A 27,954-nucleotide genomic window follows, 5' to 3' on the forward strand; every position below is an offset into this window, starting at 1 on the left:
ACTGTTTTTACCTGAAGTTACGCTTGAGACTATCATCAAAGTCTGCTGACTGGCACTCCCTCTTACTGCTGCTGATCTCCCCATTCCGCTCCACACTGGTCCAGTGGATGGGAACCTTGCAGAAGAATAAACCCAGGCCTTTGGGCCGAGCCTGCAGCCGCCAGGATGTTAAGTGGAGGGGGACTGCCAAAGCCTGGCCAGGAAGGATAGGAGGCAACACCACTGGTTCTGTCAACACAGGAACACAATTATCATTAAAATGACACAGCATGAAATAAAATAAAATAAGATAAAACTAAATGAAATTGATAAATAAATATAAAAAATATAACTAAAGAATTAAATAAATCATAAAAGATGAAATAAAACGAAATCAATAAAACAGAATAAAAAACAAAAAGGAAAAAAAAGATTCAAACTGAGTATAATGACATTTGATACAAGACTTTGTACAATAAATATGAAAACTCAATTCAATTCAATTATAGGTAAAATGAAATAATAAAATTAATTAATCAAATACATCAATAACTTCTATAAAACAAGATCAAACAAAATTCATACACTAAAGGCATTTTAAGGTGATAATCGAATCATTAAATCAACAAAAATTAAATAAGTACAATAAGACAAAATAGAAAATGGTAAGATATGAATGAACATAAGTACAGTTAAATTTAATTAACTTTTCTATAAAATTATTTAATTTAATGTAGTTATATTTCTTTAAGTATATAAATCAATAAAATAAACTTAGGCAAAATAAAATGGTAAAGCCAACCTTGATTGGAAAAGTTTATTGATTGATTGATTGACTTCATTTAGTAAATGGACCTAAAATGGAACGGAAACAAATGAAATGGAGCAGTGTCTTACTGTCAGGAGCAGAGGGGCTGTCGAGTCTGACCTCCATAGGAACATCCAGCCGGTTCTTTACCATGAGGGCAGAGCGCACAGTGATGACCTTCCTGGCACTGCCCTCCATTGTGATGGAGAAGACCACTCTGACTGGAGGCAGGGCCGAGAACTAGGGGGCCCGAAGGAATTCAGACAACCACCACCCCCCGGTTTAAATACTGATCATTTGTATTGTTTCAACTACTGGTCTAGATAATGAAAATAATAAATGCGTCTCTATTCTGGCAGGCTTTGAAATGTCTGCAGGAAATATATGACCACAACTTCACTATGCTTTGAAAAAAAATATTGTTGAGGCAAGAGAAATTGATTTTTGACTCTGATGTTGTACTAATGGAATTAGTGCTGTGGAAATGTACATTATGTTGAGTTCATATTAAACTATTACAATAGGTTTACATTTTTTATCCACTCAACTATTTGGTTTTCTGATGAATAAGTGGTCCTTATTGACCATGAAACCAAATAGTTGGGTGCAACTGTGCCTGAAGACTATTTAAACACTAACTTTCACTGACTGCTCACTGATCTGGAAACAAGACTTGCTATATACTTACATAAACATGTGGGTGGATGATATTTGTCCTGCTAATAGGACTGCCAACCTGTAGAAGAGTGAAAGACAAATGGAAATGTTTAATATCAAACTCTATTTGTTAAGAACCCTTCAAATTACCAACATGGATATTGTTGTCAAGTTTTTGACTCACAGTGTTGGAAGAATTGTTTCTATCTGGAGCTGCATAACGGAAGAAAACACCCACTTTGTCCACAGACACTGGCTTGACCTGCTCCCATCCACACACCCGAACAAGCAGCTGGTGAAGCTTTAGCTCATGAGTGTGTCTACAGAGGAGGAAGCAGCAAGTGGTCAGTGATACATAATTACAAATGATACATAATACAAAATGAAATTGTGAAAAAATAATCATTAAAATCATTTAAAAAAACAAACAAACATACAATTCACCACTTTATCATTTACACTAGACTCAGTTTTACAGCCAAGTTCATGGACCTAACCAAGCTATTAAATTACAGTGTGTGCAGATTCTTCATTCATATCATCTTGTAAGCAAAGCAGAAAGCCCATATATTCATAGCAATTATTTCAATTTCAGACAAGAAAGGAAGGACGTTGCTGAGTTAAATGTTATCAAACCAGTAGGAATTAAACTAGTCCACAGTGGCATAAACAATTCCATATTTATTAGACTGAATCAAGAGCTGTACCGGTGGCGGAGTTTCTCTCGGGCTTCAAACTCAAAGGGAATCTCCTCCCCAGGCAGCACCTCTCTCCACTGGCTGACATTGTGAGTGTCATCTGTTCCTGGACCATGGACATCTGAGATAGAGTCTGCGCTACTGCTGTGTGACAGTGCCACCCTGTGAAGACAATGTGCATAGTTTTAACTGAGGACATTTATCTGAGATCAGTTTCTACACTGACACTGTTGGAAGTGTCTGAAGGGGAGAACCCTTTCATTTGTCTAAAGTTGGACATTAATTTAGCTTTCTCTAAACATCTTCATATGAGCAAGAGTTTGAGCTTTGGGCAGTGGATGGTGGATGGTGGCACCTACCTTGTGGGGGTTGTAGTCAGAGTGGCAAACCACATTGTACATCCTGTGTGGTTGCGCAGAGCATATGGGACAAACGGCTGCCTCCGCTTGGACAGCTTGACATCTGTTGGAAACAGAAATGAAAAACAAATCAGAGGAAAGACGAGCGTGGTTGGTCTTTTACATCAGTCAATACTAACTTCACTGGTGTATGTTCAACTCTAACAACCATGCGCTTCCTTCGTCTTGGACTGTGGGACCTAAAAGTAGGGCTGGGCGATATGGGAAAAAATCATATCATGATATGATTTTTCATATTAGTTGATATTGATGTATATTACAGTATAAATCAAATCACTATTTCTGTCGAAGTTAAAGTTTTCTTTTTACTCCTGAGTGAGATGCGAAGATGCCATATGGCCAGTTTTAGGGCTGCTCCATAAACGTTGACTATTTGATGCATTCAGCTGGGAAGACCCTGATTCAACTCACAGAATGTCAGTGGAGGAGTTGTTATACTTTTTTTCAGCTGCCTCACAGTTCACACACAGAGCACTGCAGGAGCAACAGAGTGACAGGCTGTAAACTTTACAACCACATCTTGTCTTAAAGTGACCAAACCACAAAACTAACTGAGGAGTTAGATACTTGATGAAAACGGTGATATGACAAGTTAAAAACAGCTGAGAGAACTGAGCTATGACCAAGGCGCCAACTTTATGTCCACAGTGTCTCTGCTATATACATTTTATAGCGGCGGGCCACCGCAGGACAGTTGCATTATTATAAATCTGCTAAATACTTGGTTGAGCCAAAAGGAAAGAAAGACAAAGAAGAGACAAAGAGAGCAAATGGTAGAATGAGCTAAGCTAACGTTAAGCCAGATTTGCATTTGTATTTTCTGTTTTCTATTGCCACAAATCCCAAATCCCACAGAGTTTGTCTGTTGGGGTGTCTTCTTCAGAAAAGCTGTTTTCGTTAACATTTTCGGTCATCATTTTCTCTTTTATCTCGCTCCTACTCCTGAAGTACAGGTGTGCACGGCTACAGTATCCAAAACATTAGCACACGTGTTTACCCCTGCGCTCTGTGCGTCAACCTAACCTGATGTGCTTTGAACTCTGTTCCAGCCACATGATTGATTTGGTGCATTATTATTGGCTTCTCACTGTCTGTCAAAACACAGGTGGAATGAGTTCTATCTGCGTTGTTATCGACCACATCTTAAATGTCTTATCAACAAAAAGTTATATCGTGATACATATCGTTTTATCGCCCAGCCCTACCTAAAAGGCAGCCAAGACAACATGTGCCTTGAAATTCTTTCCTTTAAAGGGGAACTCCATCAATTTTACACAAAAAGATCAACTCAGCAGTCACAACTAAAACTAGTCAAGCAGGGAAAGCTGCTGTATACTATCCTCTGAGGCTCATAAACTCAGAGGCCTGACCCATAGCAGGGACAAAAAGTAATGATATCTCAATCCCTGCTGTTTTCATTTCGACCAGTTTGTTTGTTTATTTATTTAGTTATTTTTAATGTGACTAAAATGTATTTAAATCACTGGAGTACCCCTTTAAAAATGCAACTCGTTCAAGAATGAAAAATCATACTTAATCATAATATAATTTTTGTAAATTTGCAATTATAACAGTATAGCTGGTTATAATTGACTTGGTCTATGGGTCATTTTTCACATTCTACACATGAAAATACACTCACAGGGCACTTAATTGGGAGCACCATAATAATACTTGGTACGGCCTCCTTTGCTCTCAAAATAGCCTAAAATTTTCATGCCATGGATTAAACAACATGTTGAGTTTCTAGTCCATGTGGACATGATTGCATCACTGGGCCCACTGTAGCCAGGTCTTGGCTAACAGGGATGGATTCCATGTATTGTCATGCATGTATCCATATTTTATTTGTTTCACTCATAGTGACATGCATTATACTATTGCTCTGGAGTAAATACACCTGTATTATAAACCAATATCCCCCTTACAAATACATGCACACACTCACACACACCATTCTTTTCTGCCCTCTGACCACTAACAGTCATGCCACAGTCAAAGCCACTGAGATCATATTTTCTCCACAATCTAATGTTTGTTGTGAACATTAACTGAAGCTCCTGACCTCTATCTGCACTGCCACTTGAATAACTGTATGAGTAAGCAGGTGTACAGGCAGTTCCTGATTAAGTGCTCAGTGAGTGTATAATATATGCAGATCAATATGGCAGCAACTATAAACTAAAAGCACATAAACATAAATAGCAATTTGTAGATCAAAAACGATCTTGCTAGAAGTCACAAAAAGTAAAATGAACACAATGTTGCCTTCTACAGCATTTTGCTCTATACGTACCATCATGCTGTACTATTCTTTTTACAAAATGCCAGAAAACCTGTGTCTAATTAATATACCATGGTGAATGAGTAACTCTTACTGAGCAACAATAACAAAAAATGATCAGACTTCAGTAATTAAACAAATATGTCAACTTTTGGGCAAAATAACTTTTTGGCCAACTTACCACACAGCAGAAAGATGGGCAACAATTAAACTCTGTGTCCAGTATTTTCCATGGTTCTGGCAAACCATTTAGTTTATACTGAGCAGATGGCAAAATTTTGCTTAAATTCTTTCAAATTTATTTATATTAGCTGTAGAAAACCAACTGGACACATAGAATTTGCCATGTGCAATAAGATAAGTCTGACAAACAACAATCAAATGTTGTCAGGCACACTACTCTACTATGTCCTACAAAATGTTCAACAATGTACAAAAATCATCACAAGACTACTGTGCTGTAATGTCAAGTGAATTTTCACAAAGGATTTACAACAACTGGCCATGCAGTGGAAAACAAATGACAAACAAGTCATGCTGTTCAGGCAACACATAAAGCAGACAGAAAGTTAAACCCTGGAAGAGGAGGAAAGACAAGACAAACTAGAATTATGGTGAAATCTAGACTGGACTTTGAAGAGTGATTTTAAACACTGTAGTCATCACTACTCAAACCTACAACACCACTGAATATACAGTCAGTCTTTATTCAGTTGTATAGCAGTTTTAACTGTAGCTGAAAGCCCAAAAGGAATCATGCTGTAATAGCCCAAGCATCTTTCCATTCCAACAGCCTGTCTGTAGGGAGTGCTCTTAACTTTAAAACTCTCATGTTTGAATAAACTAGAACTAGTGCAACGCTGTATGGTCTGCCTTTGTCATTCAACTACCTTATTCATATTTTACAGCTCATGTTATTTTTTTATTTTTTCACTGCTAATTCAAGTGTAATCATCTATCGTGTTTGCCACCAACAGATTACAAAACAACTGTAGTATAGGTTGTTAGCCATAAAGATTTTGGCTGGACACTACCATTGTGGTTAATGGTCTTCATCTTTTATACTGTGATTTGCTAGCAGGCTAACATTTGAGCCTGTTGTACTCTACATTGTCTGTCAATACTGCAAGATGTCTAGGTTTCTGTTCAGTTCAACAGTTCATAATGACTAAATGAGAGCTTTGATATTGAGTGTACTGGTGAAGGAGACTGACTGGGCGACTAAACTCTGAACTGTACCTCTGGAATGAATCTGCTGCTCGAGGCAGGTCAAGCTGGCTGTGCTCCTTGTTCTAAGATGAGCAAGAGGAGCACCTGACAGCAAAGATAAACAGTTACAACACAACAGACACACATGCAGAGGGAACACACAAGAGGGTTAGAGGTTCATCATCCTCATTCAGTACTCTGTGTTGGCAATCAGCACTTCTTCGCAAATCAATACCTTTATGAATAGTGCAATTCATGCATCACATCGAGTCATCTCCCCTCTGTTTACATGTGTTCAGCATTGCAGCCAACATATTACATTTCATATAATTTCCTATGCAACTAGAGGACTAGAAGAACTTGGTTGATCAGTCGCAGCTTTTGTAATTCACCACTATGTCACCAGCACTTCTTAGTTAATGTCAAAAATAAACAAAACAATATAAAGTCTGGAGCAATGCAGCTAGAACCCCTTGTTATACCTACAGCTCTTCACAACAGAGCAACCCATCAACCAAGTTTCACACAGGATGAGTGCGTACAGCTAAAGTAACAAACTAAAGCCCCACCAATCTTAAACCAGCCAATTAATGTTTTTCAAATTATCAACTAACCCGACGAAAATAGAAAAACAAACAATGTGTTGATCTCCTTATACTTTCTGTTTTCTCTACACTGTTTGAGGCTCTCAGCTCAAAGCCCCTGCGGAAGATGTAACTCTCAGAAAACACTTTAGGAATATATAGTTGTGTTTGTCAAACAGGAGGAAATGCATTCATTGGGGACTATTTTTAGCTGCATCCACATGTGGTGTACAGTGAGTATTTGTGGCAGCAGACGTGTGTCTGGGACTGAGTCAAGATGAACTACAGTGTGTGTGTTTATGGTAATGAAGGAACATGTCACCCAGAACAACAGTGTGCAACAGCTCTCAGTGTTTTAGTTAATAGTTTTTGGATGACAGTGGAGCTCTGTGGCACAGAGGAATAAGACACAGCGGCAAGAAAATGTGAACCATTTGGAATGACCTTGTTTTCAGCTTTAGTTGGTTATAAAATGTGATCTGACCTTAATCTAAGTACAGACAAACACAATGTGTTTTAGCTAATAACACACAAGTAATAATAATAACAATAAGTTATGTTTTTGGTAGTGTACAGTGGCATAGAACATGGCGTCCATGGCAGGACACTATGATTTGTCTATGTTTAACTCATGAACACAGATGTTGCAGCTGCAATGATTCCTTTAAGCCTTTAGCTGTTCGTCGGGGCATTCTGGACTCAGCTGGCACCCTCTTCTAGGGAGAGTTGCCACAGAACTAAATAATCTCCATTTGTAGACAGTTTATTTGGCTGTGGACTGATGAATATCTAAGTAGCTCTAACCTAAACCTGCAATCTGATGTCATTGACTGGACTCCAGTTTTGCTAACTTTATTGATGGCATTAGCTGAGAGGTTCACATACACTGATCAGCCACAACATTATTATTAAGAGTTACTGGTTTTAATGTTGTGGCTGGATGGTGTACTTCATCCAAATGCCAAATGATTTCAGTATGGACAAGACAAATACAATAACTCTTCAGCGTTGCATGGAGGCTGGGGACAGTACCTGGGGAGTGGCAGACCGGGGTGGTGGTCCCCATTTAAAAAAGGGTACTGGAGGATGTTCTACATTTATTGGGGTATCACACTACTCAGCCTCCCTGGGAAAGTTTGCTCCAGGGTGCTGAAAAGGTGGCTCCGACTGATTGTCGAACCTCTGATTCAGAAGGAAAAATGCATATTCCGTCCTGGCCGTGGAACAGTGGACCAGCTTCTCACTCTTGCAGGAGTGCTGAGAGAGTCATGGGAATGGTCCCGCCCCTACTCCTGACGTACAGTGTGTGTACAGCTGCAGTGTCCAAAACATTATCCAAAACACTCCTGTGTTTACTCCTGTGCTCTGTGCTCTGTGCTGTGTGCGTCAACCTAACCTGACATGACTCTAACTCTGTTCCAGCCTCATGATTGGTTCGGTGCGGCACTATTCTCATTATCATTGGCTTTTCATATTGTCTGTCAAAACACAGGTGGAATTAGTTCTATCGACATTGTTATCGACTGTATCTTAAATGTTTATCGAGGAAAAGTTCTCTTGCGATATGTATCGTTATTGTTTTATCGCCCAGTCCTATCGAAGACAAATTTATGTATAAATGCAGATAATTCCAAATGATCACTTGCTTTTTTCTTGCCACTCAATATCAGGTTTGTATACACACACAATACTTGTTAGCAGGATACATCAATTGTTGGTTTAGCTCTGCAAATATCATTTGATGGACAAAAGTAGAAAAATATAGAATATTACCAGACACTGGCAACAATGTTTTTGCATTCTCTAGGTTGAAAGATAGACAAATGACTGACCAAAGATCATATATATCAACTGTTGAGACAATAACAACAAAAAAAAAAAAGAAATATTGGGGACAGCCTAAACTCACATATCCAGTCAATTTTTACGGACTATTTTCATGAGGCAATTCTTCACCTCTCAATGATTTATTTGTGGTACTGTGTGTAGCTGGCACTCACTCTGTATGATGCTGGGTGGGTCGACCGAGGAGCCCATCCAGGGCATGGGGGGTGAAGACTGGGAGCTCTGTTCCTCCTCATTACAGTAGTCAGCTATCCAAGAGCTCTTAGTGGTGTTGTATTGTTCTGGAAGGACCAGATAAAGACATGTTCAACATTTTTTCCTTGTTGAAAAAGTTTAACACCATTACTGGATCTGACCACTGTTAAATTCAAAACTCCAAACACTACCTGTGCAACCGTTGCATGTTGCATGTTTATGTGCAGAGAAGCATGTTCCAGCCTTTACTCACCCAACAGGACAGAGGTGATGTTGACATCAAGTCTCTGCTTGGCTCGAATCCCCATCTTGAGACGTGGAGGGTGGAGACGACCGGCAGCCTGCTGCTGCCAGGACAGGAAGCAGGGCCAGGGCTCAATGAAGGGCTCCCAGCCTGGCCCACACACGCACGCACGCACACACACACACACACACACACATGCACACACACACACACACACACACACACAAATAAACACATACACATTAACACACACTGCACTGACTTACATTTATACCAGGGAGACATTCCAATACCAATCCATGTTAATGAATTCCCTAAAAAGAACTGCTATCACCGTTCCTGACAATTGTCTTCTGTCTTTATTGATCCACTGCAGTTTACCTGCTTATAGGTCTAATCAATCAAAATCAGAATACTGGTAACTGGTTTAATCCCTACTTTTAACACAGTGTTATTTAAACTAATGTCAGAACTCTATGAGTGTGACACTCAGATTTCAAGACAATCCTCATTCAACTTCTTGCTGGTGATAGAAATATTGATTTAGGTTTTGATAGGTGTGAACATGAAGCTGAATTCCATTCATGGTCAGAAAATTGTTCTTCAAAAGACTTACTGAGACATATGTAATGACATGTACAATGAATGTCTTAATGCTATAAGAAATTCTTATTACCTGATAACTCTCTGTTGTAGTAGTCTCCAGACAAAGTGAAACTGGAGTTTCCTTCCTGAGTGGAACCAATGCGCTGTAGCACATAAAACCCTGTAATATGTCAAACAGTATGTCACAATCAGGCTGAGATACAGGGTCATCCTTAACTTCCTGAATGAGCAATTATTTATTCAGTTATTTATTTATTCATTTACAGTATTTGTGGTCTGATTTTGGAGGATTTATTCCACTGCCACCACTGATATACAACAGGTGATTACAGTTGATTTTCAGACAAGTAATGCAGGGAGAGAAAAGGATAAGATGGCTATAGGAAAGAAGCAAACTGGGACACTGAGGTTATATTTTATTGTCTTAACCACTGGGCCATGGGACTACCTCAGGTTCAAATAATCAGAGGAGTCAAGTATATGTAACAATAAACAAAAATGCCCACTGTTAATGAACACAAGAACAGTGACTTTTAATTATTCTAATTACTTTTAATTAAACAATATTTGCTGATCACTAAACACTGATAAAATGTGGCACTTCAGCTGCTTCATCTTTCATCATTATAAGAAAAATAATTTCCCAATCTGACTCCCAATATGTTTGATAATGCAGTTATATCATAATAATATATCATAAAAGAGACTTACTAGAGAAGGTGAACTCAGCCAGTGGTATGTCACAATCCAGACAGTCATCAATGAAGCAGATGCAGACACTTTCTGCCTTCACCTCCACCCCAGACAGAGGAGCTGAGTGGCTGCTGGAGCCAGAGTAAGCCCTGGCTCTGGGATGGCCTGCCATGTTCTCAGCATTCTCCAGCAGCCACGTGGCAGCCTGGTCCAGCTGGCCTGAGTGACGCATTATTCTGTCTTTATATAAGTCTCACTAAATAGTAATCACTCTATTAGTGTACCAGGAGTGGAGAAAGTGATAAAGGTCTCACTCACCTTTACAGTGGATAAGGGCTCTTTTGCAGTCCTCTCTCCTGAAGCCAAGGTCTTGTAAACGGGTCAGCTGGCCCTCTGTAGAGAAAGAGAAAGAGAAAGAGAGAGAGAGAGAGAGAATAACCTTATTAATAACTTTTCTGAGAACAGAAATAAGCAGTGTAACAATTTGTCATCACTGTAACTGAGCAGTGGCTTTACCAACTTTTAAGCAAAATTACAGCAGTTAGCATTTATATGATGATCTTGCCAACAAACACACACACACAAATTAAACAGTGAGTAAATCTCTCTACTTGTATAATGCTGAGAACTCCATTAACTTGTTAGATTGGCTCAACCTGTGTGTGAAATAATCAACAAAATGTGTAATTTGCCCACGGGTGTCCAAATTCTTCCATACTTCAACTATATCTGTGGCTCAGCAGGTAGAGATGAGATATGGTCCATTTTTTGGGATGGAAAAGCTTCTAAAAAAAACATTCAGACTATGGAAAATAAGAGAAAAACTAAACTTTGGGTCAAATTATTAAACAGTATGATATATTTAATATCATTGCTATGCTGGTGATACTTAACTGTATTTGTCTTGTAAATCTCAAACACCATCTTCCCTACATAATTGCCTAGCTATAGTTAAGAACTGGATGGTAGCAAATTTTCTCTGACTTAACTCATCCTTACTTATCCTTATTTTGGGCCCCAAGCTCTCTAGCCAAGTTCTGCGTGCTCTTGGATCTCTAGCTTAAAGAACCCTGGATGGTCACATTACATTTTTTTTTTTTTTTTCAAACGTGTGAATGAAATAGTAAAACTGATCAAAATATGGGGATGAAATTCGTTCCATGCACTGATATGCAGCCCTGCCCTGGACAGAGAGGACAGAGAAGCGTGACCATAAATGATAAAATAGGAAGTCAATACGTGGTGGTCAGTGTTGATGCTGAGGCGGGCAACAGTCTGGAAACATGAACAGTACAGAGCAGAGTCACATGGACACTATACTATGTGTGTGAACAAATAACCGGTGCTTTTCTGCCTCTAATCTCATGATAGACAAGAATGACATCGATAACCATGGTAAAAAACATGCTAAAACAAACAAAATATTTTTTGTTTGTTTTAGTCGACTAAAATTTGGCTGAAATAATTTAGCAAAAGACTAAAAGTGAGATCAGGTGCCAAAACTAACACTGCCATACATACCTATGAGGGCCTCAGTCTTTTGCCGAAAGCTATCTTTGGGTGTAGCAGCAGGCTCGGTGCTGGGTGCAGAGGAGGTGTCAGCGTCAGATGGCAGTGGACCACTGGTAGTTGGGATAGACTTGGCAATAGCCAAGAAGAGCTGAATGTCGTTGTAGGACAGACGGATGTCCAGAGCAGGAAACTGAATCTGCCAGAGAATCACATGCACATTTAATGTTTACATGTTAATGTCACTTCACTGGTAATGGGTAGCACTAGTCATAATATCTTCTGTGGTTATGTTTTGTCAAGTGTGAGAACATTATTGCTGCTGCTGCACACATTATGCCAACTGTGTAGACACAGTCAGGATATCTGCTGCACAGATTTGACCTGTTAATGTATCTCCAACAACTTTATGGAAGTACAATACTAAATCACCGGAGAGCTCTTTTAAGAGCCATGCTTACAACAGTTTAGAAATTGTTGAAAAAATGATGACGTTAACAACTGAAGGATGTAAGGCATCTAAACATGGAGTCTTTACACAGGTGGAATTTTGGCTTCCCCCCTTAACTGCTCAAAAGGATAAGTGGGCATTGAATGAAATGTAAAATGTAAACGTAACTGAGGCGGTATCATTGCAGAAACAAAAGAATAGCCTATAGATAAGCATCCTCTCCCTATGACACATTCAAAATTTTGTAACTCTTACTGCCTTCAAATATCTGACACTTTGGTTGGCTAAAGGTACAAAATGATCCCTCTTGTAGTAAGCCCTGTCCCAGCTGGGAGAATCTTGGCAACAACTGCACCACTGTGTAAAATAAGATAAGGCACATGATGCATTTTATTTTGGTTGGCTGCTAACACTTTACCTCTAGCAGTGGTGGGATGTCCGCTACATTGAAAGCATCCAGTAGACCTGAGCTGCTTTGGTATGTGGGACTCCCACAGAGCTCCACTTGAACATTGACAGGGTCGATGATGGAGAGCGCCGTCTCCTGCTCACTGCCAAGCCGACACGAGAACACCTGGGGGTGACATGGTACCTCTGAATCAAAGCTAATAAAATCATAATCTGGATATTGGCAGTAGTTAGTAGCACTCCTGCACTAGTACAGTATGTACTAATCCAGTATTGCATATAAAAACCATTAGTGTATACTGTTTTGGCTATTAAGGGTGGGAAGTGAGGAAGAGTTGGAAGTTTTAGCAGCTGTAGCGTTTGCATTACTAGCAGCAACACAATTTGAATTTAAATCAGTTTCCTGGGTAGCAATAATAGTATTTGCAATGGCAGTGGTAGTACTATAGCAATAAACCATCATCTATTTAATAGTCTGCTTGAGACTATTATTAAAAGAATCCTGATAAACACTAGTAGTCTCAATAGTAAAGTTTGACCATGAACTAGTGCTACAGCAGTGTGAGATATCACCTCTATTCCTGCGAGGCTGCCAGAAAATGGTCTGTCCAGCAGACGGGGTTTGTAGGTGAGGACAGTGGTGCCCTTTAGAATAATGGCATTGGTATCCAGACAGGATGAGTCCTCCACAACCACAAACTCTGTGCCTAAAGACAATGCAAATTCAGTAAAATGCAAAGGTTGACATTGATAATCCTTAATCACTTCTGTCATTATAGTGACTGTTCAATCATTTTTATTCCCTGATTAAAACATTTCTCAAAATACAAGTTTAAACAGTTTTGCAATATTCTGTCACAGACAAAATAGTAAAAATACAATGAAACATTGCTTAGGCATCACCTTTGACATGTGATTGACAGGTCATTTGCCTTGTTAGAGCTGAGAGAGAGCAACTTGTTGACTTTTGTATGTATTAATCACCACAGTTGAATTTGGTAGTTTGTGGCCTCAATATATATTATTTATTGTATCTAAAATGATCAGCTGGGGGTTGCTTTTATGTTTTCAGGGACTGATCATTCTTCTCTGACCTGTGACGTTGATCTTGACCTCCAGACAGCGGTCTTGGGTAACCGGCACAGTGGACCTCTTGGTGACCACACCGCTCTTGACTGTCTTTGGCATCACAGCCCCAGTGGTGCTGGTGCTGGCAGTGCCTAAGTCATTATAGGTGCTACTGGGCCATCGCTGACGACCCTCAGCACCTCCTGATGCTTTCTCAGCTGGCATCCGCAGGAAGTCTCGGACCAGATGGAGCCAGTCAAAGATTAGAAAGACTCTCAGGTTGTTAAGGACCACTGTAAAGCAGGAGGAGTCACGTGTGGACCTGCGATAAAAGTGGACCACAACTTTTGTAACCAAGTCCATCTTGCACAATCTAAAATCTCTACATCTACCTATGTTAGGAAATGTTTCATGACCCTGACAAATCTCCAGTGATACCTGTAATGCAGTTCCAGCTGTAGTGATGCTCGGTTAGTGCCTGTTTTGGAAGGCTGAAGTATGCAGTCAAAGACATTGCACTTTGCCCCATCAGCTTTACCGGTGCTTTTGTTCGGCCCTGTGTACCGAGTGTCATATGCTAACAGGGAGTGAGACACCAAGTTGACAGACCTGGATCCGTTGGAGAAACTCTCAAATAGCAGCTTGGATTTCATGAAGTCGAACCTTTGTAAAAGAAGTACAAACATAATATTAAAATAGCATCTTCTTTAAACTTCACTGTAGAAAAATGTCTAAATTACAACTGTCAACTATGAAAAAACATAGTGATTCAAACTATAATAAGTCCATCAAAGGTTTTAGATGGACTAGTCATAACTTGTGAGGGATGTTACTCTGCCCAGGACAGCTGGGTTCTCTAAAGACTTGCAGCTTATATTAGTTTCTTTTATACCATATAAATTGCACTGTCCAATCTCTGACCATATTCAAGTCAAAATGACTGTTTGATTAAGTGTTCTTAAACTATCTCAGTGTTTCCAACGCAGTAAACTTGCAGAAAACTGATGAGTTTTAACTTTACTTTACTTCTAACTGTACACTATGGTTATTCTTAACAATAACTGACTTTCTGTAAGTGCTTTCTACAGTACATCATATGCATTGCCTTTTTATAGATTTTGAAAAAAAATGCAAATCTTAATGGTTTGGCCCACCTTGCTAATGAGTGTTTCTGTTCAGTAGGTTTGGGTCCGTCCAAGAGCTCCAGACTGACATCCATCATGTCCACCAGAAATGACAAGTTAGTGTAGACATCTCCACTTAGCACCGTCTGAGGAGAGATACAACATCAGCCCATAAAGCAAAAAATATATATGGAAATATGTAAAACTGACAGTTACATTACAAAAACATCCAAAAGAATCATTTTGGATATACTGGTATAGAATACTGAATAAATTTGTTCAATGTAGCTTTGTTCAGGCTCAATATAGGCCCTTTTCACAACTTGACTCAGAACTTTGAAAACAGCTGATGTTGCTGTATAATATCACACTGCTGGCAGTTGAAAAGAAAAAAAAAAGCTACAACATATGATCCCCACTGGCCCAAGTGGGCAAGTCGAGTGGATTTCATGACAGAAATAGCATTTGGTTCAAGTATGCCAATATGTTACACAGACTGCAATAAGCTACTCAGTGTATGTGTGGTTGCCTGCTCTCTAACATAGGTGCTGGGGTCTTGCAGGTTGTAGGGTCGCAGGAATTCTTCAACAGGCTCTCCCAGGTTGTTCTCCAACAGCCCTCTGATCAGCTGGTAGTGCTCCAGGTCCAAACAGCAGTGTACTGATGACAGGCTACCATGGACGGACATGTCAGGTACTGCATGGCTCAGCTCCCTGACAACATCAATGAACACAAGCATAAGTATGGGTATATTCATACCTGCTGCTATTTAGAGAAAAAACTCTAAGTGCTAAGCAATGGGATGCTGAAGTCAATAGTGTTAACAACAAGTAAAAACAGAGAGAAGAGAAGACTAGAGGAGACATGTATATGATTCTCTTGGGAGTTTTCAGAACTACAAAAACCAGGGCTGTACATTATAACTGGCCCACTGGTCCAGATGCACTATTTAAGGGCTCCGGGCAAGTTGACTGAACGTTCCACTGGTCGGGGCCAGTTAAAATACTGACATAAAGACAACTGTAACTGAATTTCACATTATTTTCCTATCATATTGTTGTTTTGCCGATGATTTTCGTGTGACCATCTCCGTTATTTATCACTGCAACATCAACATTTCATGAGCACCTGTGCATTATTATTGAAAGGCAGCTGCCGTCTGTCGCGTATACGCGCATGAGCACGTTACCTTAAAACCTCTGGCTGGGCAAAAACGCATAAGGAAGAGGAAAGAAAGTCACAGGATGAGTTGAGGGAGAGTTACAGGTAGTACGAGGGAAAAAAGGAGACCAGCAAGACCTCTGGAGTTGGCTGGAGCGTGATTTGGCTAATGCCAGTCAGTGCTGACATACGCATACAATTAGGTGAAGTATAGAAATGATAGTGTTGTTTTGCAGTGAGGTGTCACAGCAAGATGCTCACACAGTGTAGGAATTACATTACAATACTTTCTGATGTGTACATTAATCAATTCATTCAGTTCAATAAATTACTTTTGTATGAGATCATTTCATTTTTTTCATTAAGAGTTTACATTTTCTACTAATATTTGCCAAATTAAAAGTAATGTTCCTGGACCAGTGGTTACAATGGTGGGGCCAGTGATCTGGAAAAGCCACTGGCCCAGAGACACTGACAGGCACTGGCTGCAAGGAGCACAAAAACCATGATAACCAAGTTGAATTTTGGACCACCAGGTTAAGGTGACAAACACAGTAGAGTTCAGTAAAAAAAAAAATATATATATATTATTTTAGTTAATAGCAATTCTTTAAAATATAAGAGATTAATAAAAATGTTTTTAGAGGATAGATGTTATTTTTACCATTGGTAAATAACAGACTTACAAAGGCTCATTCATTCTCATTTGACAGGTTATCCACACATGATAAAAAGTGGTCTGCTTTACGGTTAGATGAAACATAGATAAAATTTACAATAAACAAAATGATAAAGAGCATGGCGTACTTGTCCAGATTGCGCTCCACTTTAAGCTTGAGGCGGCAGCGGTCTTTCAGCAGGTTGTCTCCAGTGCGGCGGACAGAGTACGAGGGAAAGATGAGGTCTGAGGTTTCTGGAGGTTTACCACCACTGTCCCAAGGCTGACATGGCAGACGCTCTGCAGCAAAGATATCCATCTCTTGTAGGTCCAGTGCAATGCAGTCCAACAGGCACACATGGTCCTCTAATGGGAAGAAAAAACACACCAGGTGGCAGCTACTTTTAATATTACACTTTTAATGGAGTGTACATAGGAGAGAAAAAAGAACAGCACAAGTGATAGGGGCACATCAAGACACAACAGTGGTTCTTGCTTTTTCTGGAGCTTAAAAGAATATCAGTTGAGACTGCATTTTGTCTTGGGGTTAATTTGTTAAGTGAATCTTTTGTGGCTTCATGCTGAAAAATGAACATCATTTAACTGCAACATAGTGAGTTCAAAATAAAAATTTTCAGGTGTTTCAGCTCGAGCGCCACCATACAGTATTGAAAGTGTTCTATGTAGCTTTCTTTCAAACTTTACAACAATACTAACCTATGCTGTGAGGTTCATCCTCCCCAGGACCCCTCCCAGTATCTGGTGCCTGGGACCTGCCATGGGTGAAACCTGTGGAGGAGCTGGAGGGTAAAGTTATAGGCTTCTCCTGCTCACTACTGCTTCCTGCTGCATTTCGGACACGCTCCTTTTTTTAAGAGAAAAGAAACAAAAGAGACATGCAGTTGCACATTAAGTTCATTTAGCAATATGATCAATTCATACACACAAAAGTAGCTGATTACTTTTTAAAGGAGCCAAAGCACAAAACAAAATAATTTATTACTGGTTGGATATTATTTTAATATATACTAATGATCCAGTTTCAATGATTTGTTACCAATCTCTCCACACTTTATTTTCCACTTATCAATAATGTAGGAAAGTGCTAAAACTCAGTAATGACATGGGAGGGCTGGGGCATGTGGTTGGTAGAGAATGGGTATTACTGTCAACATTCCCACTGTCTGATAAAGGTGAAAGCTCACTGAATTCCCCTCTTTAAAAATCACTAATATTTTGCCATTATCTCCAAAGCCAGAAAAAAACAATTCAACGTAGCAGTGACTTGGTCTGGATTACTTGAACTATTACATTGCAGTTTTGAACATTCTGATCCAATGGCCAAACACTGGGAAATACAAACATTCTCAATGGCAGCAAAGTAAAATCCCGCCAATGCTGGTATTTCACAATCAAAGTGTATCAAAACAATACACCAACTTTTGCCAGTAAGTTCTCTGATCAGTGTATACATTACACATGACTTAAGACAGGGATAATGAAATTGTTGAGCCAAATATAGTTCTGATTTGGACAACATGACTAAGTCAACCAAGATGCAAATACAGGTCAATTAGTGCTGGCAGTCAGGAGATGAAATTACACTATCTGGAATCTGTCTTCTGATTCTGTTGGTGCCCATTAAGATTATTTTAAACACAACTGACTTTTAAAACTGTAAAAGGGACTGCATCATGCAACAGATGATCACCCTCTGTAACCTAACTTTATCTGTTTCAGCAATGCAAGCATTACCAATATAGCTTGATTGATATTCGGGAAACATGTTAAACCTTAATAAGAAAAATAAACTTATCCCCATTAATTCCCTGGCAACATTTTTGTCATACTCTTGAAGTACTTGATGGTATTAGCTACCTAGGGATCTCAATTACAAATTCATTTGAAGACTATCAAAATAAAATTCTCCCCTTTTCTAAAAAGGGTCTTTTCAAAGGTATTGGTATCTGAAACATCACATATATTGGTACACAGGAGGGAACTATTCTAATTACACACGATCAAGGAGCTTGGGAAGTTGGTGTATTCCTTTAAAAAACACATGCAACACTTGTTTTAGCAGGAAGCTCAGTCAATCACATAACCAACTGCAAACAAACTGCAAACCAGGGGCTGACAATATTCCATTATGACTAAAGCAACATAATACCAAATCATTTCAAATTTTATCAGCAGAGGTTCTGAAATTCAGCATTATGGATATAAAATAGGGCTGCACAATATATCAAAAATTTATCCTTATTGTGATATGAACATGCAGGATATGCATCTTTCAAAGACTGCTTGAACTGCGATAAATGGTATATTTCCATGTACTCTGCATTCACGCTCTACTTGTCAATATTTTGGCCAATCACATGGAGCCGTTCTGTCCTGACACCTGCCCCCTGTGTAGATGCTATAAACTGAGGTAGAAGCGCATGGAGAGTTAGGTAGTGAGCAGAGGTAGTGCTTGACTTTTTTCTGACAGTCAATATGTCTGTTCATATTCAGGAACTGCCAGACATATGTTTTAAACAGCCATATAACAGCCTACATTTAGACAACAATAAAGCACAAACGTTATGATCCAACGAATGCAATTTATTTAAAATAATCAGAACAACTGAACTCCCCCAGGGATGTCTGCTTAGACATGTCGGAGTCCTGCTAATTCTTGATATGCAAGTCGAGCTGAGTCACATGATCATGATCATGATGAGTGATACAGCGGAGGTAAATCCAAACTCTTTCCTGATAGATTATGTGTAAAAAGGGATAACTCTGTTATTTTAGAACTTGGTTAATGTTTTTGGGTGTAAATAACTGATAGGGACAAACGTCTTTGGAACCTGTGCAGTATTGATCAACAGTGAACCTGGACACCATCAATAGCTGTTGTAACGAAAACAAACGGTGCACTCGTCTGCATCAAAGTAAGTCCAAAATAAGTTATAATTTCAATATTAGTATTTTATACGTCACACAACAGATTATTAATTTGATTTTCCACTGGACATTTTGGCCAGTGGTGTTTTCACCTGCCAGTCAACAACGCATGATTCTCCACTCTTCAAGGGTCAGACAGGAGTGTTGCACAGGCTTTGAACCCCCATGAGAACACTGCCTCACACAAGTTGTGTGAAGAGGCAGAGAGCAGCAGAAGAACCACTTTCTTTATTAAGAGTGTCATTTTTTTACTGTTATTTGCCAAATTGACAGTAATGTTCCTGGGCCAGTAGTTACAATGGTGGAGCCAGTGATCTTTAAAGGATATAACTAATAGTCATCCTCTGTAATGTATTTCATTTTTTCAGTGTCAGCAAAGCCTACTCGCTGTTCAAGCCAAAGCAGAAAGACAATAACACTGTACTGAAGTATTTGTTGAAGTTATATCGTTATCATAATATTCAACAGTGATATATGTTTTCCTAATATCGTGCAGCCCTAATCTAAAACCCAAATCAAATATTCTTAAAAAGATAAAACCTGCTTTGAAGAAGCAGTTAACAGTGACATGTGCTAAGTGTCAAAAAAATCCTTGACATACACTATAATCTGTCAGCTGTTGATGGTGTGTTATTGGGATAGTTTCTGATTATGTATAACTTGGTGTAGGAAGAAAATTGAAAAGTAAAACTGTAACATATTGTGACAATCCTTTTCCACATCAAAGCAAAATCATGCCATTGTACCTTGTAATGAGATGGATCCTTGTATGAATTTGCATGCAGTATAAAATTCTTCACAAAAAACACAAGATGTATATGAAAGATCAATAAAACATCTAATGAGCATTCTCCTTCCAAACAAATGACAGCATGAACAGGGCCCTGTTCTTCATAGGTAAGGAGTTAGCTTGATTTGATTGTTGATAATTAGACAAAAGCCTGGAACTTAATCAGAGCTGGCTTAAGACATTTCTGAGAATGTACGGGAAGACCCTGATTCAACTCACCAGAATGTCAGTGGAGGAGTTGTTATTCTTTTTTTCAGCTGCCTCACAGTTCACACACAGAGCACTGCAGGAGCAACAGAGTGACAGGCTGTAAACTTTACAACCACATCTTGTCTTAAAGTGACCAAACCACAAAACTAACTGAGGAGTTAGATACTTGATGAAAACAGAGGGCAGAGTGACAGTGTGATGCAGGCAGTGTGAGTCGCTCTGGTTCTCTCCGCTCCAGTGTCAGGTGAGAGCTGTATGCTAGTCATGAGAACGGACACCGGTGTTATGACGGTGATATGACAAGTTAAAAACAGCTGAGAGAACTGAGCTATGACCAAGGCGCCAACTTTATGTTCACAGTGTCTCTGCTATATACATTTTATAGCAGCGGGACCACCTGCAGGACAGTTATGCGTAACTACTGATTATATATATCTGCTAAATACTTGGTTGAGCCAAAAGGAAAGAAAGACAAAGAAGAGACAAAGAGAGCAAATGGTAGAATGAGCTAGCTAACTGTTAAGCCAGATTTGCATTTGTATTTTCTGTTTTCTATTGCCACAAATCCCAAATCCCACAGAGTTTGTCTGTTGGGGTGTCTTCTTCAGAAAAGCTGTTTTCGTTAACATTTTCAGTCATCATTTTCTCTTTTATCTCGCTCCTACTCCTGAAGTACAGGTGTGCACGGCTACAGTATCCAAAACATTAGCACACGTGTTTACCCCTGCGCTCTGTGCGTCAACCTAACCTGATGTGCTTTGAACTCTGTTCCAGCCACATGATTGATTTGGTGCATTATCGTTGGCTGTTTTACTGTCTGTCATAACACAGGTGGAATGAGTTCTATCTGCGTTGTTATCGACCACATCTTAAATGTCTTATCAATGAAAAGTTATATCGCGATACATATCGTTATCGTTTTATCACCCAGCCCTACTTATGGGTAAACGATTCAAGTTATATGGATCACAAAAACCTAAAATTCTTCATGAGACATTCATTATATGTTTAGGTGGTTCCTCAGCTTTAATCTATTACTAAATACTGTGCAGCTCCAGTAAAAAAAGAAATTGTCTGTAGCCAGTGCATTGTGCCAGCTATTCATAAATGAAATCAGCAGTGATATGATGTTCAACAATCATATGAGTGCTGAGTATGGTTTTGACTTTTTACTCCTGTTGATTTTATCTCAACATAAAAGTGCACTGCTAGCCATTTTCATTGTGTTTTGAAGGGGCCAGGCTGCCCCTTAAGAAGTATCAACAACCAATTAGCATGCGATAATTCTGAACTTGGGAATTAAATGCATAAATGATTACAGTGTAATTAGCCAAAAGAGGAGGAAGGGAAAGGACAGTCACAGGGCAATACATGGGTGGATGAATGGGCAGCATGACTCACCAGAGAAGGGAAAAAGGCATGTGCCATGGTGAGTTTCTCTACCTTGTCTCGGAGAGAAAAGGTTCCATGAGCCCCAGCAGGCTAGGAAGCAGTTCTGCACCCTCAGCTGGCCAAGGTTGGCCACAATGACCCTTGGTGACCGCGAGCTCTCTGGGATGAGAATAACTGGGGCGCCAGCCTCAATATCTAGCAACACCCTGGATGCCCGCTGAGGATGATCCCGTACCTGCACAGAGAGACAGGAGAGAGAGAGAGCAGAGGAGGACAGGATGTGGAAGACAGAAGGAAAGTGACAGGAAACAAAGGGTAGAAAAAGAAAGTGAAATTGTTAGAGCAGGAGAAAAAGAAAGAGCAGGAGAATTTTTTTATTTATCTGCATTTTACTTGAAGCAAGCACTGTCATTTTGCAGTCTATAGAGATGATCATGGGGAAAACTGGAGTGAAGTTATCTAGCTCATATAACTATTATGGTAAAGAGCACCAGCAGGCAGTACTCACAGCCTGGCCTTCCATTGCAGCCCTCTGCCTGCCCAGGACATCCTGTAGCTGGGTGAAGTGCTGGATGAAAGCCACCACCTCGGCCTGGAAGCGCTGAGTGTGGACATACTGCACTGAGGCCATCTGCAAAGACACCTTGATATCACATTCCCGCTCCAGGAAGGGATCAGGCTGGCCATACCTGAATGGACCAAAACACAAAAGTGAAAAAAGACCAATTCTTCCAAGTTCTTTAGCACTGGGTAGTGTAATGGTCTATTAAAACTTATATATATATGCAATATATACTTATAGATGTTGAAAATAAGGGCCTCCCCTCCCCGTGTGGTGAAGCGCTCTCTGTAGAGATCACCATGTGGGGTCAGGTCACTCAAGGACAAACTTCCTAAACTGCCTTGTACTGCTAGGTTGCCATCTGAAATATCAGACATAATGTGCTTGTGAACATTAAAATCAAATTATCTTCAGGAGTGAACACAAAAAATATGTTGTGCTGGAGGATTTGTTTTATCATACACACCCAACATTTCCAGGTGAGCAGAGAGTTTGGACACACTAGCTCTGGCAAGCTCATTAAGTTTCTTGTTGAGTACAAGAGACAAAGAATGAACCTAAAAATGAAAACATGGACAGGTTTAGTCATGAGGCATTCACTTCACTTAACACAGGGTGAATAACAATTAGAATAATTAGAGTGACACATTTTCAGAGGTATGAAGTATGAACATTAGCAAAGTTATTAGCCACCACACCAGGTGCTAGTATTATTACCTGAAAATGAAACAGAATAGCTCTATGAAATAAATTAAAATTAAATCAGCTACAGTAAAAAAGACAGTAGGAATGTGTTGCCCTATAGTTTATGCAGTGGTTTCACTGTTAAGGTGCAGTATAGCATCATCAGTCTATCTGAAGAGTGAACAGTGCTGCAAATCAGAACTGTCTTTTTAAAATGCAGCTTGTTGTGACATTAAATACAAATTCTTTGCCAACAACACAAAGATTTTCATTTAAAAAGTCATATACTGAGATACAGCTAACAACTATTTTCATTATTTATTATTTTGTCAATCTAGGGACCATAAATGTCTGACCAAAATTTAATGACAGTCATTCCAATAGATACAACTATGCGGTGGAAGGACAGGCGAACCAACAAGCTCACACTGCCATCCCTAGTGCAAGGCAGCTAGTGTGGCTAATAAATAGGAATAACATATTTATTTGGATTTCTAACTAGATGCACCAAGTCCAGTGACATACCTTTAGGTCCACTTTAGTGTTAATGGCCTCAGTTGTCTCCTCCTCACTGATGTCTGGCTCATATAAAGGGTATCCTGGCACAGGTTGAGGTGACACTGGCTGAACCTTCACTGCATGATTATTGGCTGTGGAGCCAATACCAAAGAAGTCCAGGATAACTACCCAGGTCTGCAGGGTGATCAAAACATCCAGGCAGTTGAAATCAACATCCACGCTTCTTCCCACACTGCCATAGCAAGTTTTGAAATCTGGGTGGTTCTGGTCCACCAGCAGCACACTGATATGAACTAATGAGTCATCAAAATTTGGGGGTGGCTGAGGGAAGGGTGTATGGTGGGTAGGAGAGGGAGGTGGAGTGTTGGGACAGTCCGGGTCCCTCTTGGTTTTGCGACTGCCAGCTGAAGGGGTGCTGGGATGCCTCTGGTAGAGCTGGAAGACATTTTGGGCTTCTTCCATTTGAGCAGGCAGTGAGCGAGGCATGTCTGGGTACAGGGCATTGGATGCTGATGGGCAGCTTTGGGAAAGGTACTCCTTTGGACTGAAGGTGGAGGGCTTGGGAGCTCCACGAGACACCATCAAATATTTGTACTTTGACTCAGGGTTGTGTTCCAGGAGGTCTTCCATTAGAAGTGAGCGCAGAGCAAGCTGGACTGACAGTAAGTGAGGGTGGTCCTTGGTAAACTCTCCCTCCAGATCTTGGAAGCGCAGACTGACTAAGCCCTGGGAGCCCTGAGTCAGATCAGCACTGAGCTGGACCTGCAGTTCTGCCACATGTAAGGTGACTTTTATCTGAGTGAATGAGGGAGACTGAAGAGCAGGTTTGTGAGACTGTAGAGGCAAAGGGGAGGAAACGGACGAGTGGGAGAAGCTGATATGGGGAGGGTCCCTTGCAAACAGCCCTCCCTGGGGGTCAGGAAAGCGGTGAGGTCTGGTGGAAGAAGGAGTTGGTGGTGGGGGGGTGGGTGGTTGGCTGGGTGTGACACGTTGCTCCTCAATCAGAGACAAATTGTCCAGTGTCTGCAGGATTTGTTCATACACAGACTTGCACAGAAACACCTATGATCAGAGAGTCAAATATTGATACAATTAATAAACACTCAGTAACTAATAATATATATATCAGAATTATTATACAGCAAGAGTCATGTCACACATTGTTTTCACTCACTAAATAATTACAGTTTACAGTCATTTTAACATTCAGAGTTAAGTTAATGTAACAAATGCACAGATCCATTAAAACCCTCCCAGTTGCTCTGTGGAAATATTCTCTTGGTAGAATTTGTAAAACATCTGCAGCAAGATGCTGATCTTCAGTTACAGTAGTTTAACGATAATGGAAAGAAGAAGGCTTGGATAAATTAGTGACTAAGGACAATATTTCTGTGAAAAAGAATAACTGTGAGCAACAGAGTGGTGAGTATGATATGACTATTGTTGTACTGATAGAATTAGTGCTGTGGTTTACTAATTTGCTTTGTGAGCCATTACAGTAAAGACAGCCCCATCTCTATGCTACTTACAAGGCTTTATTGGGGACAAGTCTTTCTTTGTTCAAGTCGGCCACAATATAAATACTGCTAGTGTCTAGCCATGGTCATTATGTAAATACCAACGTATTTCTGAGAATTTACAGTATAGATATTGTATATACCTGAACAGGGTTGATGAATTTGCCCTCCACTCTTAATAACCCTGTGCTCCTGCAGGGCTCCTCTGTGGTGAGGAAGGTAAACTGGGTGTCTTCATCAATGGAAACCTTCTCCAAGGTGAACTGTATAGTGGTATCTTTCAGTATATGGAAGGCTGACAAAGAAAATAAATTATGTGAACTTCTCGCACAAGTCACATATAAAATGTATGTTTGCTTTATTTGTATATTCATGTACACATGAATATAACAATCCTTAAAATTCGTAACATTCTCACCTTCTCCCCGGCTGAGGGATTCAAAGAAGTCATGACGTGTGAACTGTGGTTCATCCTGACTGATGCTCCCATCATGGGCTGGTGACATGGTGCTGGCACTATCTCCTCTGGGTGGCCTCTTAAAAACCAAATGACTCATGTTGAGTGAATACAGCCGAATATCCTTGACAAATACCTGCAGCCTCTCTCCTTCAGAGTCTTGCCCAGTAACAAAATTCTGGATTTTTATGCTTCCCAGATGACCAACCAACAGCTCAGGGTGTCCAGGTTTGCGGGGAATGGACACAACTGGTGACTCAATACTGATATTAAGGGTCAGCTTCACCAAGAATGAATCTAAGGTGGATTCAGGTTCCTCCATGGGAACATACTCTTCATCCTCAAATGGATAAGCCCAGCTCTGACTCTGAGTTCGAGTTCTCCTTGAGGGAGTCTCAAACAGCGAAACCATACCGCTGTACTCTGCTGTCTTGGTGGACTAGTACTGATGACACTTTGGTGGCAGCACTTTTCAACATGGAGCGGAAATTGTCTTCTACCTCATTAGCAGACAGACTCAGCTCCCTCAAGAACTTAGCTGAGTGGTTATAGTGCAAAGATGCCATTTGAAGTTCCAAGGCACATTCCCCTTGGGTTTTCTCCTTAAGGTGAAAACATAAAGCTTCTGAGGGAGTACCTCCTGTGTCAGCAAGAAATGTTAGTTCCCCAAGATTTGAGGAGCTGTCCTCGACACTGCCAATGCTGACCACAAACTGGCTTCGGCCTCCTTCCTGGGTCAGGTCCACCAACTGCATGGACCCAAGTGAACCATTAATGTCCAACCGATTGCCCATGGACACATTGACCTTGGTGCCAGTGATGCTGGCAGTGGCAATCTTCAGCCCTTTCTTCTCAGCCACCAGGACAGTGCCAGTGGACACAGTCCGAAGGAGAAGCAGGTTAAGGCGGTGGATCTCAACAGTCAGCTCTTTGTTTTGGTCATAGGTGGCCTGATATGTCCCCTCCTCCTCATCACTGTGAAGCTGTGTTGTATGTTGTTGTGCTGATGACGCCCAGGTGCCTTCTTCTTTGGGGAAAGACTTCTGGAGGAACTTGAGTAGCTCCACCATGGTCTCAGGGTTAAGAATGATATCCAGGTTGTTGACCTGCATGGTTGTCACCTGAAGGGAGCTGTCCAGGTTCATGGAGGGGCAGTCTGAGCTCACAAACTGGTACTCAAGCTTAATTAGGGCCTCCTGGTCCTTGAAAAGGGAACTGAAGGGGGAGATTCTATCCGAGGGCATACTGACCGATGACTCAATATGGTAGCCCTGATGTTCGGAAGACCTGCCATTAGGGGACGTTACAGGGGATGAAGGCTGGCTCTCTCTGAGGCTGCCCGTGGGTATGTCAAAACTTAGATGCTTATGAGAAGCCACAAGGAGGTCAAAGTCTGAGCCATAAGTCTGTAAGGTGTCCACCAACAGAAGACCATGGACAGTCAGAGAGACTTCAGCATCATAAGGTCGCTTAACAAAATGAGCATTTGTGCCAAATACCTTGAGAACAGATATGTAGCGGCCATCACTCTCCACACCAAGCTGCATATAGTTAATGTTGAATTCAGCTAACAGTAAACGGGATTCCACCAGCACTTCCCGAGTGTGCTGTTCTAAAGTCATCACGCTCTGTGTCAGGTTCTTGGCTGAATCCTGCAGCTTCCAGGAGCTGTCTTCCCTCTGAAAGATCTTGTCATGGCGGAGGGTAAGAGGGTCAGGAGACCTTATATTAGAGTCTCTCTCTTGACTTCCATCCCCTTCACTCACAGCAGGACTGCTTAGTCTGGCCAGACAACTCCGGAGGGCAGTCATCTTCTCAAGATTGATATGGACTTTGAGGTCTGGCAGAGTTCCTGACAGCACAGCCCCAGGGAGTTGGGGGTCTGATGTATAGCGCAGTCTCTGCTCAAGCTGTAGCAGCACATTAAACTTCTCCACCACATGAGTGGGGCCCACCTCACTTTCTTGAAGATGTTTCCAGTTGTCCTTACAGCGACCAACCATTATCTGCAGGTCCTTAAAGGACAAAGAGTATTTTTCATAAAGCTTTCTGCTGAAGGCCTGTGTACTTTCAGGAGAACTGAGGCTGGGATGTTCAGGGCTTTTTAGTTGTGCTTTCAAAGGCATGTCCAGTTCAGGTGGTGGAGACTCTGGTGGGGTGGCAAGAGGCGTCCGGTACTCATCATCACTCATGTCTTCCTTTTCAGGCTCAGTTGCTTTTGAGCTGGCCTTATTGTCATCTTCAAAGAAAATGAATAACAATTGGTATAAGCTG

General features: G+C 40.6%; 1 protein-coding gene across 1 annotated transcript in view; it reads right to left on the reverse strand.

The window, feature by feature from the left end:
- The window catches only part of vps13d (vacuolar protein sorting 13 homolog D), a 57,900-nt gene that overhangs the window by 16,264 nt on the left and 13,682 nt on the right, over positions 1–27,954 (reverse strand). The window contains 30 exon segments of the mRNA XM_051070976.1: positions 12–228; positions 877–1,027; positions 1,476–1,523; positions 1,629–1,764; positions 2,152–2,304; positions 2,502–2,604; positions 6,085–6,159; positions 8,639–8,764; positions 8,932–9,072; positions 9,599–9,688; positions 10,240–10,440; positions 10,540–10,614; positions 11,743–11,929; positions 12,600–12,755; positions 13,163–13,296; positions 13,684–13,979; positions 14,096–14,320; positions 14,812–14,927; positions 15,323–15,494; positions 16,750–16,966; positions 17,318–17,465; positions 21,951–22,028; positions 22,030–22,176; positions 22,450–22,630; positions 22,738–22,864; positions 22,970–23,060; positions 23,713–24,768; positions 25,367–25,518; positions 25,642–26,119; positions 26,121–27,919. Of these exon segments, the coding sequence (XP_050926933.1) occupies positions 12–228; positions 877–1,027; positions 1,476–1,523; positions 1,629–1,764; positions 2,152–2,304; positions 2,502–2,604; positions 6,085–6,159; positions 8,639–8,764; positions 8,932–9,072; positions 9,599–9,688; positions 10,240–10,440; positions 10,540–10,614; positions 11,743–11,929; positions 12,600–12,755; positions 13,163–13,296; positions 13,684–13,979; positions 14,096–14,320; positions 14,812–14,927; positions 15,323–15,494; positions 16,750–16,966; positions 17,318–17,465; positions 21,951–22,028; positions 22,030–22,176; positions 22,450–22,630; positions 22,738–22,864; positions 22,970–23,060; positions 23,713–24,768; positions 25,367–25,518; positions 25,642–26,119; positions 26,121–27,919 (7,276 nt within the window).

Source organism: Lates calcarifer, linkage group LG6 (assembly GCF_001640805.2).
Source record: "Lates calcarifer isolate ASB-BC8 linkage group LG6, TLL_Latcal_v3, whole genome shotgun sequence".
Lineage (NCBI taxonomy): Eukaryota > Metazoa > Chordata > Actinopteri > Centropomidae > Lates > Lates calcarifer.